Here is a 14,521-nt window from a genome sequence, read left to right on the forward strand (position 1 = left end):
CTCCATTTACTGCCTCTGCGGAGAGAGCAATTACAGAACCAAAAAGAAGCAACCAGCCAAAATAGAAGCCAGAAGCATCTGTTAAATAGACTCAAAATGGAGTCACTTGTGGTAAGCCCCACCAAGTCTTAATGCCTAATTGCAAGTTTCATTCTCTCCCAGCAGTGGAATTTTAAACTGGTCTATAATTTCCTGATCAACACTTGTGAGATAATCTGAAAAGACCCTCTTGCCTTCTAAAGGAAGATGACCTGGCCTGAAATAATCCACCTTTTACCGCTGGCCCACCCTCCTCCTGCCTATAAAAACCTTCGGTTTTGTACAACGCTTTGGAGCGCCCATCTATTGGCTAGATGGGTTGCTGCTGCTTAATTCATGAATCGTTTAATAAAATCAATTAGATCTTCAGATTTACCCAGTTTAATTTTTTGTTGTTATTGTTCTTTAACAAACCTCACCATATTGTGAACTGGAACTGAGATCTAGGGTCTGTTAAGGTAGTTTCCTATGGACCATTCAGTGTCATCAGTTGTGGAAAGCCCCAATCCAAAACACCATCAGCACAAGTTTTAGTGTCTTGAATTTGTTTCAAAAGTCTGAAAAGCTTGATGAAATTAGGGATTAGGCCACTTGTCCCAGGCAACAAGCAAGAAAGAACAGCCATTCGAGAAGGTAACATGCTCAATATTTACGGTTTGGAACACAAGATTTAGTGAGCAAGAGGCAAGGTTCAAAATGGCTTTCAGTTTCAGGGATCTACCTGAAAGGAAAGAAGTAACCTCCTCTTGTTCCTGATTTCAACCACAATCAAGTTTTATGTGTACAAAGCTGGGAACCCCAGACAAGAAGTCATCCAATTGCAAAGGTCTTGAAAAGTTATCCGAATGTTTTTTTCCTTTTTTCCTGGCTCAATTGCTTGCCACTATCCTATGTACTTGTGAGATAGTTACAAATATTAAAATCTTTGTCAGAAAAGCCAAATATCAAGGCATTGCACTCTAGAATAATTGATATTTAGTGTTTTGCCAACTGACTCTCCCAGAAAGAATTAAAGTTCAAAATGTGCTGACACCTGACGAGAGACTAAAAAGCATGCCTTTCTCCTTATAGGGCATTGCCCATAATAAATATTCTCAAAGTAGGTGCTTCTTGAATTCAATAAAGAAATCTAAAATCATATTTTAGAGTGGGGATTCCCTACTCATCTTTACATCCATTCTGAAGACAGGTTAGAGCCTGGGTTCAAATCATAGGTCCACTACTTACTAGCTACGTGACCTAGAGCAAATTAATCAACCTTAGTTTGTTTTCTCCTCTAAAAAAAAAATTAAGTACCTGTATCACAGGATAGTTAGCAGTAAATTTTATATTTGCAAAGCACTTAGAACAGTGCTTACAAGTCTCAATACTTCATCTTACATAAATATAACTAACTCTCAGCTGGCTTACGAATTATAAAAATTTAAGGTAATTCCAAAGTTGTCTGGATCAGCGCAGAGGATCCACATATTAGGCACTCAAGCATGTGTTAACTGTGTTGAGTGTAATGATGTTGAGTCCTGTTGAAGCAGAATTAAAGAAATGACTTAATTGTGATCGTTTTCCAATTTTCTGAACAAAAATTCAAAACGAGGGCAGCTAAGGTGGATAGTGAATATTTGTTGATGCCTTCCACCCTAGGGGTAGATAAAGGGGGGAAAGTCCACTAGGGACTGAGTTTACCCTCCTGACACGCCCAATGCGCTCGAGGAAACCCAGAGAGGAAAGCTCTGTTGCAGCCACCGTGAGGCGGAGAGGACAGTGCGTAGTAAAATCGAAATACGAGACCGAGGAACTGAAATCGGATTCTTCACTCGACTTGAAATATGACTCTCAGCCGCAGCGCGGTCGGGCCCACTAACCAAGAGAATTTGCGCCCGACCCTGTCAATAAGCTGCCCTGAAATCACCTGGTGAACGGCGCGCTAGACAAACACAAAACGGTCAACACAGGAGTAACTGCTCCAGGTTCGCGAAAGCACTCTGCTGGAGTAGAACGGCCCAGAGAGAGGGACGGGGTGGGGACAGTTGCGAAGTGCAGCCGCAGGCTGGGTCGCCGCCCCGGAACGGCGCCGACGCCCGGGGGAGAGGCGGTGATGGGAGCGGCGGGCGTCGAGGCGGGACTCCGCACACCGCCCCGCCCTGCGCAGCCCGGGGAGGAGCAGAGCCGAGGAACCCGGCACCAGCTCTAACCCGCTGCCGCAGCCAGGCTCCGCAGCCCCGCATGGGGAGGGCCGCTGCCGTCGCACCCATCAGGTCGTCCAACGTTGCCGGCACCTGCCCAACAGATGCACAGCCGCTGCAGCCCCCAAAGCCGGAGCCTCTGACGTCACGCTGACGTCAGACATGACGCCGCGGCGGGGCGGGATCCGGGAAGGCGCAGGAGGGCGTTTCCGGAGCACGCGCCCGGCGAGGGCCGCTGACGTCGGGCTCAGGTGCGCGCGCTCTGCCGCTCGCCTGAGCGCGGCCCAGGTGGTGGCCAGCAGCTCCAGGTGGCGGCCTGCGGCGGTGAGGGGGCGACCGGCGGCGCGGACGCGAGTAGGCGTCGGGGCCGGGTTTGGGGGAGCGACGGGAGGGCGCCTCGGCTTGCATTCACGTGACCGGCGGGGAGCTTGGGGTTTCGGTAGCAAGACGGGTGGGCCCCCGAGGGCGAGGCGAATTGTCCGGTCCCACCCCTCGCAGGCCTACAAGTCCCAGCAAAGGACTTTCCCTCGCCCTGGGGCCAGATCCGCCGCGCCACTTCCCGGACCAGCTGGGTACTTCGCGGCGGCCCGTCTGACCGCGGGAGCTGACCGGGGTTGTCTCCCCCGCAGGGCCACGGCGAAAAGGTGAGAGTCCGCGCTTTCCGAAGGAGCCGCGCCCGCCTCGACCCGCGCCCTGCGGGGCCCTACCGCACCCAAGGGGATGGAAAGGCGCCCCCGAGGCCCCTGCACGGCCCGCGATCCCACGCTGGCCGGCCCTCGCTAGCTGCTCGAATTTTGCGAACAAGGCCACCTAGGCCTTGTCTCCTGAATCAGTGGCGTTGTGGTTCTAAAGAAATGGAAGAAAAGGAGCGATGTGACAGATTCCGTTTGGCCCTCCTGCGTTGAGGCCTGGTTGGCTTTTGCAGAGAGGAAAATACAGCAAGAAAATCGTGGTTTTTTGGAGGGGGGGTGGGAGGGGAGGGTGGGAGAAGGGAACAAGGTCTTAGATTTTATACGATTTTTAAAAATTCTGTACTTTGAAAGTGGTGGCGAAATACACTAATCCAAAAGTTATTTTTCTATTGAGAAGAGAGAAGAGGTAGATTGTTTTTCCTCTTGATTCCAACCTTTTCTCCCCGTGACAAAGCATAAATCATGGACACCAGAAAATAAGGTGGACCTCAGGAATCCTGGAAAGACTGAGAAGCTTACATTCTTCCTCAGGAGGGAAGGGTGGGGTGTTTTTAGCCCTCTCTGGAACCTAAAACGAAAAACATGAGTTGCGTGCCATGGAAAGGAGACAAGGCCAAATCTGAATCATTGGAGCTGCCCCAGGCAGCACCCCCACAAATCTACCATGAGAAACAGCGCAGGGAGCTCTGCGCGCTGCATGCCCTCAATAACGTCTTCCAGGACAGCAACGCTTTCACCCGGGAAACGCTGCAAGAGATTTTTCAGAGGTAGGGGACTCGATGCTTCTTGGCATCTTGATACTTTTTACTATCTGAATTTCTGTGGGCGGGGCGATGTCTCAGCTACAGAGACTTTCACAACCAACAAGTATTATCAGCTAGGTGCCGTTAGCAGATATGAGACAGAGTAATAGAAAGGATAATCACTACCATTTATTGAGCACTTACTGTGGACTAGGCACTGTGCTGAGTGCCTCAGTGGTGTCATCTCAACAATCCCATGGAATATGTGTTGTTATTTCCATTTCATGGATAAAGACAGGGCTCAGAGAAGTTAAGTAATTTGCCTGAGGCAACGAGATGGAGCCTAGCTTGAATTCAAGTTTGTTTCTGTGCTGTTGACCACTATGCTATAATGCTTCTGACGTCCTGCCCCCAAGATGGTTACAGTCTAGAAAGGGACAGGATATGTACACGCTCGGTCACCTGTTATCAGAAGTGGAATGTTGTGGGTTCCATGAGAAAGGTGAATACACAGTGCTCAGCTTTTCTATGAGGCCATGTGCTGGCCTAGGTGCTTTTCATACACTGTTTTGTGTAGCCCTCCCAACGATGTTTCTCCTTCTCTATTTTACTGATAGAGAAACAGGCAGAAAGTTCAGGTAATTTGTCCAAATAGCCTCTAAGTAGCAAAGCTACATCGTGAAGCTGACTCGATCTCCTCCCTTTTCTATTTCATTCTAGGTGCCCTTTCTTACTCACTTTGCCAAATGCTACCAGACAGGTGGATAGAAGTTCAGCTTTTTTCTCTCTGCTTTGATGTTCTAAAATTATTTGATCAAAGGGTTTGAGAATTAGTTCTGCAGTGTCTGGATGGAAACAGCAGCCTGTCTGCTGTCCATAGCAACTCTGGCAGTGAGCCTGTCTCATTCCTCCAGCTCCAAAGTGTTAGGCTTGCTCAGTTTTCAGTGCAGAGAAAGCTCAAGAATTTTCAAGCTGTGCATATTGGCGGTTCCAGAAGACTCTTTTCTGACTCCTTTCACTTAAAGATGTAATTATGGCCCCAGAAGTACCTGAATTACAGCTGGAAACAACTTATTTGGGATGATTTGTGAAGCATAGGTGTGGACCACTTACCCCGAAAGAAACATAGCCCCCTCTTAAAAGAATGTTAATCCCAGTGTACCAACAAAATTATAATGAGGATAATCATTTTCCACTGCCAGTAATAACCATAGTAATGCATTAGCAGGGCAGATGTGGCATTTGCATCATGGCCGTTATCTGGCAACCAGAATTAACTCTCTTGAGGAAATGGGGCCCTGGTAGGTGAAATAATGTGTCTCGGATCACCAAGTCATGTAACTGAAAAGATTAGAAACAAGGCCAGTCCATCAGACTGTTTCCTTTTGGCCAGGCGTTAATACTTTTTCTAATTCCTAATTGGATATTCGCAAATTATTTCCTAACCTAAGACTAAGGAAGAAGGAAAGGAGTGCTCAAAGGGGCTGGTACCTGGGAATGTGTAACAGTCTTGGCAACAGCCTTATCAATAGTGATTCAAGGAAACTAGGATTCAGTTTAAGTAATTTGCCCAGTTTTACTCACTAGTAAATTTCAACAGTCAAGATTCTGTGTGTCCATTCAGAAGATTTTCACGTCTATAAATTTGGCCCCTGACCTGACACAATGACGATCGCTAACAGATGAACACTCACTCTGTGCAAAGCACAGTTCTGAGTGCTTTCCTTGTGTTAACTTACTCCTCACACTGATCTTAAAAGGTAGATTCTGTTATTTCCCATTTTTCTAGATGAGGAAATCATGGCAGAGAGAGTTCACAGAGCTATAGATGGCAGGATTTGGACCCAGTTTTTGTGACTCCAGGGACTGCCCTCCCAACTGCTCTGCTGCTTCTCGAGTGTTGGAAAGGCATGTCAGAACATTACATCGTCAGTACCCGTTCACCCTGCCAGTAAGTTGGGACTGGGTCTGAAGAAGATGTGGACTATGATTATAAGCTGGCCGTGGATAATAGCAAGGCTCTTTCATCTGTGTTTTTCCTGAATGAAAGAATGCTAAATATTTGCTAAACACTCATATGGAACCAGAGTACTATTCCTGGCTTTTAAAACTTTAGAAGGTGTGCTACACGCCCCAGTTGCTGAGCAGCTCAGTGTAAAGATCCACCTTAAAGTAAAGCAAACCAGTATATCAAGAGAATATACTGTGTCCCCACTGCAGAGGCAGAATTCTATGCTGTATATATATGTACATATTTATAGTATTTATGGAAAGATTCTCTGTGGACAAATAGAAACAAAAGAAGCATGAAAAGGGAGCAGAGGAAAAAAAGCAAGGGGAGAAGAGGTGAGAGAGAGAGAGAAAAAATGGAATCTTTTAAACAAACATTTGCCGGCTGCCTGCAGTGTGCCAGGCACTGCTAGGCACTGTAGAGAAAACGAGTTGAATAGGACTCAGCCTCTGAGAAGTACATCTCAGAGCTATACATTGACCAGGACTTGGGAGTAGATTAAAGTTAGAACCATGAAATCTAGAGCAGTTTAAAAGGAAAAGATGATCTGTTTGGGTCTTAACGGAAAGAACAGTAATGTTGGTAGGTTTAACTAGATAATTTTAAATTCTCAAACCTAAAGCTCTATGCTGAAGATGTGGCTAATGAATGGTAGAAATGAGAGAAAATTTTTTATTAATGCCATTTGTTGAGAGGAATTTCTTCCTAGCAGTTGAATTTTAGCCAAATAAAAGAGGAGAAATACAAAAACAGGGTGGAGTTTCAATACAGTCGTGGACATGAGATGACTCATATTTGGAATAGAAATGAATGCGAACTTAGAAAGAACTAAGCTAATGACTTGGCAGCAGCGTGGGGTTAGGGAAGAGAGGAGTCAGAGGTGTGACAGGCTCAGTCCAGGATTAGGAGATAGTGGTAATGTCTGCAGTGATAGCAAAAGGAGGTTTGAAAACCATCAGTTTTCAAGATGTGAAATTAGAGAAAAGATCAGAAACTAGGCTCGTGTCATCAGTGTGCATGTATATAGATGGGGATGTTTGATCCCATTTTATCGTATATGTGTCTATGCTTTGAAAAAGAACCTAGGAGTCAAATGATAAAGTAGTAGCTTTGCTAGGTCGTTTTGAAAATCTTTTGGTCTCAAACATTTTCACTAGATTCATCTCTACTTTTTATTGATCACCTGTCCTCGCAGCTAGGTATTTGTTCCCCTCCCAAATAAAATACCTGTTAAAATCTAAATAGATAGAAAGTAGCTTGGTACCAGGGGGAAAATCGAATGCAAGCTGGGACAGAGACTATAGAGATTGGTGCACAACCAGCATTCTCTACCATAGAGGGGAAGTCCTCCTGCCTCCCTATTAAAAGGTCCTTGAGTAAGTGGAAGGAGCCACGGTTATAGGCATGGTGTTTTAAATTGAGAAAAGGTGGTGTTGGGTGGTAACCTTTGGAGATTTGAATTATCTCATCCAAAAGTCAGGCAAACACATCATCGTTGTCATCATAGCCAACACCTACAGAGTACTTCTGTGTGCCCGGCCCTATAATCCATGCTTTATATATTTAATAATTTAAAGACATCAGGAAGTTCTGAGTTATGTTTTCTAGTATTACATCTCTTCAGACCAGATAAAAAGGAAAATAATAATTACAGAAGGAATCTTGATGAATGTCTCCATCTTTTTATTAAAACATGAACTCATTGCCATAGCTAGACACAGTGGTAACCACCAGAGAGGACTTGGAACTTACCTGAGGTGTGAGACCTGGACTAGAGCCCATCTTCTCACTTGTAGATCAGGGGTCCAAACTCCCCTTCCCCTGCTCCTCAGCACCGGCATCACCGCCTCAGCTCCACCTCAGATCATCAGGCTTTAGATTCTCAAAGGAGCACTGGTCCGTGGTGCCAAAAAGGTTGGGGACTGCTGTGTAGATCACTTCAAATCTCATGACTCTAACCTCTGGCCGTGATGACAAAAGTGAGAAGCCTGCCTTGTTTTATGGTCAGAATTTCTAGCGAAATCATTAAGACAGTCTAGAACAGGAGTTTGCCAAGGAGCCTCAAGAAAACAATTCATTGGAACAGAACAGGATCCTATGGAATTCAGTTTGGGACCAGTGTGTCAAAATATCCAGGACACTGTTCAGTGTAGCCTTAGTCTATTCAGAGCTGGGAGGTTGAATCCTAGCTCTGCACTTGCTAGCTAGGTATGACTGGGCAAGTCACAGTAACCTAGTCACACCTCAGCTTCCTGATTTACATTATGGGGTTAATCTCTCAAGATTGGTGGAAGGATTAAATGATAAAGTTTATAAAAGTAATTAACAGTGGGCACTTAATTATTGTTAACATCGAAGCAAGTGCTGGTATCATAGGCACACTGGGCAGACGCCACTTATTTAAATGACCACCTCTCTAGGAATGAGATGGAAGCCATTCTCAGCATGTCCTGCATTCATCCTTTTGGCCAGCACGTGGTTTACTCAGTTGCCAGTGCCTAGTTGTGAGGGATACAGAGCAGAAGAGCCATTTCTTTGGCTTTAGGAATTTACTGTTCGGACATGTATAAAACAACCGAATTCTTCAATGATCCTGTAACAGCAGTCCTTCCCATTTTTACAGAAAAGCTCACGGACGTGGAGGTTAAATCTCACAATTAGTATCAGTGCTGCTTGGATGTGAACTTAGATACGTGTGGTCCTCCGTTTCCCTCCTTTCCTGCTACAAAGGAGCCAGGAAAGATTCTATGGAGGAGGTAGGATGCCAGGCTGAGCCTGAAGAAGCTTTAGGATTTGGCTTGGAACAGAAGTAAGATGAAAAAATAGAGGCCACGCAGTGGCCTGAAGTGCACTAAGCCCAATGAGGGGGAAACGGCAGGCTTAGTAGGGCTTGGAGGGTGGAGCTGGCCTACCAGGCAGTTGGCTCCCTTGGCAGTTCTTCCATAAAAGAGTGGAATGATGTCTTGGTGAATGTGGCAGGAACATACAGGTGACTTGGAGGAAGTTTGGAAGCAAGGAGATCAATTTAGGAACCTGTTTCAAAAGTCCAGGTGTGAGGTGATGGGCCTCTAGTTGGGGGGGGTGCGGTGAGAGTGAGTGTAGACAGGAAAACATTTGAACCTGAGATAGAAGATGTAGGATGGGAGAAGAGACCCTTGGAACACTAGCCCTGTAAAGTGCACCTCCAAAACTGCGTGGTCAAATACGTTTGGGGACTGAATGATACTATACGCCATCTCCTCAAGGTGAATATTAGCATATTAGGGGTTCCGAGAATTCTTGTAGGAAACCTGTTTTCTTGATTCATTGATCTGTTGTATTGAATGTCTCCTGTGATCTTCTGGGAACACAGTCAGAAAAGTGCGGCTCTAACATCTGAGCCTGGTCGGGTTAGCTAGTGAAAGAGGTGGAAGACTGAGCAGGTTCTTTGTTGGAGCTTTCATGCATCTGCCGGCTAGGGACTTCACTGAAAGTAATGAGAAGCTATTGAAAACACAGCGAAGGGAAAGGAATGTTATATATCTTGAGCCGCTCTTTCATAGGCTTTCATATTTAATCCCTGTGCCCAAGAACCCACTGAGAGCCTTTGCACTGTTAAGCTACAATTTAGGCCCAGACCCCAGGGACTCAGCTGGCCTTTCCTTTTATCAACTGGCCAATACCATCCACTCTGATCGTAGGTCCTAGACATAAGACAGGCACAACTTTGAATGCAGACAAACCCAAGTTTGAATCCTAGTTCTGTCACTTGTAAGTGATCATAGGGAAGTCATTCAAATTTCAGTTTTTCAACCCTATAAAATGGAAATAATTTATAGCTTCATGGGCTTACTGTGAGAATCAACTGAGATAGATATGAAGGCATCGGTCATGGGCTTGGCACAGAAGTTTTCAATAAATGGTAGTTATTGTTACAGAGAAAACAAAGTTGCAGAGTGGAATTTAGTGTCTTCAGACACCCTTCTTTGCCAGCTCTGGAGACGAACACATAAGCTCTTCTCATTTCATGGCTCCACTATCAATATTTACAGGAAAAGAGATAGGATAACAAACAGGAACATTTCATCAAACATTCCTTGAGCACCTGTCAGGTGCCTGGCAGTCTTTGGCCCTGGTGAGGTGGCATTAGCAGGATAAAGAAGGCCCCTGCTGTCATTCTGTGTGGAAATCAGACAAATGAGGAGACATGTCCCGTAGTGACATGGGCTATAACTAAAGCGGGTGGGTATAAGGGCAAGTGACTAGGAGAGAGCTAAGATTGGGTGGTCAGAAAAGGCGTCTAAGACAATAATACCTGACACCCAAATAATAAGGAGCTGGCCAAGTGACAATCCAGGGGAAGAGCATTTGAGACAGCCGCCACCGTGGGTGAGTATAAAGACCCTCAGTGAGGAAGAGCTTTGTGTGTGCAAGGAGCAGAGGTCTGTGTGGTAAGAGGTGGAATGAGGTCAGCAGGATCCCAAGGGCCTGCAGGCCAAAGGAAATAATGTAGGTTGTATTTAAATGCTTTGGGAGCCATTAGAGAGTTAAGCAATGGCAGGAGTAGGTTTTATGTTTGAAAACTTATCAGTATGTTGGCTGTGTGTAGAGAAGTTTTTTTAAAAAAACTTTTGATAAGATTTCTTAAGTTTTTAGAATTGACCTAAAGTCTCTGTTTTCTTCTGGAGATGGCATTTTTCCTCAAGTCCTGGCCTGATAAGCCTCCACCTGCCTCTGAAAGCAAAATCATAGGATTGGAGATGCCTTCAGACTGACAGTGACTTGAGATGGAGTGGCTAAAGAGGCCTGAGCAACAGTGGCTTTAAACTGGGTGGGCAAAGCAGACCGCGTTGAGTTTTGTCTGTCTGGCACAAAATTTTTTTTTTCAATTGATTATTTGTGTTTTAATATTTAAAAAATGGTTTTTTTCCAAGTTTTTATACACACATATATTTGGAATACTTTAGGGGGGCCAGGCATTCCAGTTTAATACAGGCATTGCTACTTTTTATGGCTTTACATCTGGCCCCAATTCATATATTTATGTCACCTGCCTGGGCTCTTGTAGGCCGTTGAGTATTAAATGATTAATGATTACCAAGTGTGCAAGCCTTAAGTAGAAAACATTTAAACCGTAAAAAGCAAGAGTAACAATAAATTGAAATGAAAATTAAAGTATTGAATACTCATGCAAATGAAAATATCAAATACTATTTCCCATTGTTAAAAAAGAGGCTTGTATCAGGGCAGAAAAATCATCAAGCACAAAGACTGCAGGAGTGGATAGGCTGGGGATTTCATAAATGAGACTCCCTCATGGAACATTCTTTGTGTCCACTGTCTTCACTGTAGACACACTTTCTAAATCGTAGGCAAATAGGCCCCATCACTACTGAATTACTGTTTTGCATAAAGGTAATCTCTAAGGCAGTAAAAGCCCAGACTGCAAAATACTTTGGTGAGAGCTGGTTACGGTTTACTGGAATGGGGGAAACAAACTTTTGGGGGCAGTTGTTTAAAGTGCTCTTTTGTCCCTGGTAGCGCAGGGCAAGGAGAGTTAGACCAGCCAAGTCTCAGCCCTCCTCCTTTAACATCTGTAGGTTATCTCCAAATACCATGGTGACCCCCCACAAGAAGAGCATGCTGGGAAATGGGAACTATGATGTGAACGTCATTATGGCAGCACTTCAAACCAAAGGCTACGAAGCTGTTTGGTGGGACAAGCGCAGGTAACCTGAAAGCTTGACTTGATGAGAACCAGCAGTCAGGGCTTGAATGGGGATGTGGGGGGCCAGCTGTGGTGTGGACAGCCAGGGAACCTTGCGGAGCTGGCGTCTCGCAGCCTGACAGTTTCTCTTCTGCAGGGACGTCAGTGCCATTGCTCTCACTAATGTCATGGGCTTCATCATGAATCTACCCTCCAGCCTGTGCTGGGGGCCACTGAAGTTGCCTCTCAAGAGGCAGCACTGGATCTGCGTTCGAGAGGTGGGCGGTACCTACTACAACCTTGACTCCAAACTGAAGATGCCCGAGTGGATTGGAGGCGAGAGCGAGCTCAGGTACCTGTGGTGGCTAATGTACTGCTGTGTCGGGGAAGTTGAGCTTTATTTTTGGTTATTTGACAAAGGAAATGAAATTCCTAGCTTTGGTTGTAGTTGGATCCTCCACCTGCCTTACTTAGAATCACAGGGTCTCAGTCTTCAAAGACCTGAAGCTTTGATGGCCCGTGAGGTTTAGTCCCTTTGGTAGAGGAGTTCCAGCGCCTGGGATGCTGGCCTTCTGTCTGGTGAGACTGGCATTGTAATGTTCTCCACACTTACCGTGACAGTATGGCTGCCAGTTCAGAGAAAGGAACACAAACATTCAGGCCACAGAGGGTTAAATTTCCCTGGGATCAAAGAAAAAACTTTTTTCTTTTTAACAATTAGAAGTCCTTTACTTTAGAGTACTTTGGGCTGACTCTATTCGTTACAGAACTAGCTACTGTTGGCAATGATAAATGTATGAGGAGCAAAAATTCAGATTGGAAATCTAACTGGACAGGATGAGGGGTATCCACAAGTGGAACAGATCACTCTGGAATGTTTTGAGGACTGCCAAGGGAATAAATAATGAGGTTTCTGGTGAACCGGAATTTGCAGTTTTACCAGCATTTCACTTTCTCTTTCATCTGCTGTTTTTTCCCACAGGAAATTTCTAAAACATCATTTGCGAGGAAAGAACTGTGAACTCCTGCTGGTGGTACCAGAAGAGGTGGAGGCCCATCAGAGTTGGAGGGCCGATGTGTAACAGTTCTACCCAAGCTTCCCTCACCTCAGTCCCCTAAATCCTCTGTGATGTGCTGTGGCCTATGCAGTGGGTCTGTCCTTGCCACTTCCCCAAACATCTCATCGGGTTTTTCAGATTTGACAGTGCAACAGGCCAAACGTGTGGGCTGCTAAAAGAACGAACCAGCGCTACTCGTTCCTAGGAAGGGAAGGTGAGATCTGTGATCAGGGCAGGCGATGGGAGACCTTTTAGTTACTAGGAGAAAAGAAGGTGGGTCCTAGCTTATTTTCCCTTTTCCTGTGAGGACTTGACAGAGGCTCTGCTGGAGTTTACTGCTGCTGACTCAACCGGAGGTGCCGCCTCCACTTTCCCTCTACTGGCCACTAGTGAGTCTGAAGGCACACTACATGCAAAGTGTGACTGACTTGAAAGACCCAGAGCAAAAGGGCCTCTCAGGAAACCACCTCCAACCCCAGCAGCACTACAGCTCCAACCCTTGATGCCCCCGCCTCACCCCGTTTCTAAGGGTGGTTTATGGCCATCTTTGGAGTTTTATAATGAAAAGTTCTCTAATATTCCACACCGGGTGGTTGAATCCTACAGCATTCTAGCATGACTGGGTGAGGTGGATACCTAAGAGGACATGGCCAAAGCCAGGCTGGGGCAGGTATGAGTGACCTGTCTGCCTCACTCCAGCATTGTCCCTGTCACTTCATTACATTGATTTAAGAGACTCTGGAGCACAAGATAAGCAAAAGGACAGTTTTCCCAGTTGACTCACTCTGGCAAAATCTGGAAAAAGTCAGTCTGCGGTCAACATCAAGTTTCATGAGTTTAAGACAGTTGGGTGAAGAAAGTATTGTGAAGATAAGCTTCTCAGATTAAGAACAGCTGGAATCAGTAGATATTATAGGCTCAGAGTCACTCTAGTGACAAGAAGCAGGGCCCTCAGGTTGAGTGGTTATGTGCATTGTAATAGGACCTGGGTTTGTCATCTTTCTGTAGTTTTCCTTCCAAACCGAGAATTGACCCACCCCAAGCTCTGTAGGCCACTTTTCTCTTGCAACTTTGGAAGCGAGGAGGGAAAGTATCATACCACACTCTGTGCCACCAGTGGTTGTGGTGCCTCAAGGCAGGTGGGCAGGCAGGGACGGCCTGTCTCGCCCTTACAGATCGGTGGTCTTGGCAGGTCTGAGAGCTGCCCCACTGGCCAGACTTTTCTCCAGCAGCAAAGCCAGCCTGGGGCTTGCATGTCAAACCTGAGCAAGCTTACCGGATGAAGCTGAGGCTTTCTCCTCCCCACTGTGACTGGAGTGCATGTTTACACCAGCACTTTTTCTGCACATGTATCTTCGATCCAACAAGGCCGTTTTTTTTATGCTGAGTAACAAGCCACCAAGCGGCTACTGCATTACACTGTCTCAGCAACTGGCTGCAGTCTCTTCTGCACCATTTTCTACACCAGACCTGCTTGGCACCACAGGGAGCTCTTTACCCCTGCACAATGACATTCCAACCACCACCAGCCAGAAGTTACAGCCAGCCTTGCTGATTGTCACAAGCAGGACCTTGGATCCATTGGCACTGTCAGTGATAGTAAGCCATTTCCTGGGAAGAGGAAGAAACTCCTCTCCGCCAATCTGCTTGGGCTTGTGCAAATGGCACTTCAATGGGGTCTCCATGCACTTGGAGTCCGTGAGCCAATGGGATATGCAAAGATGCTTAAACATTTCAGGGCTGGTTTCTCTGTTCATATCCAATTCTGGTGCTTAGGAACAGGGACCCACGCTGATGCCCAAGGGCAAAAAGCTCATTTCCTTTAAGGAAAAGGGCAGGCCTGGCCCTGATGCCCAGTAAGGGGCAACCCTAGGCTTGTTTTTCTTGCTTTTATTTTCCCCTCTTTTTGTTGGCCTTGTGCTGGGTTTGTTTACAAAAGATGTATTTTGTTTAATCAAATATTAAAAATGGAGAACTCTGTACATGAATCTGTCTGCCTGAATTCTGTAATTATGTAAAGGAGGGGGGAAATAAACTTTAGTGTGACGCTGCCTTTGAAGGAATTCACTACCGTCACAAATCATCTTTTAGAGATATGTCGTACTTTGG

At 45.8% G+C, this 14,521-nt stretch overlaps 1 protein-coding gene across 3 annotated transcripts; it reads left to right on the forward strand.

Moving 5' to 3' along the window:
• The first annotated feature begins 2,334 nt into the window (after window positions 1-2,334).
• JOSD1 (Josephin domain containing 1) lies at window positions 2,335-14,463 on the forward strand. 3 transcript variants are annotated; one of them, XM_039877673.1, is made up of 5 exons: window positions 2,335-2,473; window positions 2,852-3,681; window positions 11,248-11,376; window positions 11,512-11,706; window positions 12,337-14,463. In XM_039877673.1, the coding sequence occupies exons 2-5, from the start codon at window positions 3,497-3,499 to the stop codon at window positions 12,434-12,436; spliced, it is 609 nt and encodes a 202-aa protein (XP_039733607.1). In that variant the 5' UTR covers window positions 2,335-2,473; window positions 2,852-3,496; the 3' UTR covers window positions 12,437-14,463. The 3 variants fall into 3 exon arrangements, with proteins under 3 accessions (XP_039733607.1, XP_039733606.1, XP_039733605.1); XM_039877672.1 differs by having other exon boundaries at window positions 2,421-2,546; XM_039877671.1 differs by having other exon boundaries at window positions 2,447-2,576.
• The last annotated feature ends 58 nt before the right edge of the window (window positions 14,464-14,521 follow it).

This window comes from Pteropus medius, unplaced genomic scaffold (genome assembly GCF_902729225.1).
Source record: "Pteropus medius unplaced genomic scaffold, Ma_sr-lr_union100, whole genome shotgun sequence".
Classification (NCBI taxonomy): Eukaryota; Metazoa; Chordata; class Mammalia; order Chiroptera; family Pteropodidae; genus Pteropus; species Pteropus medius.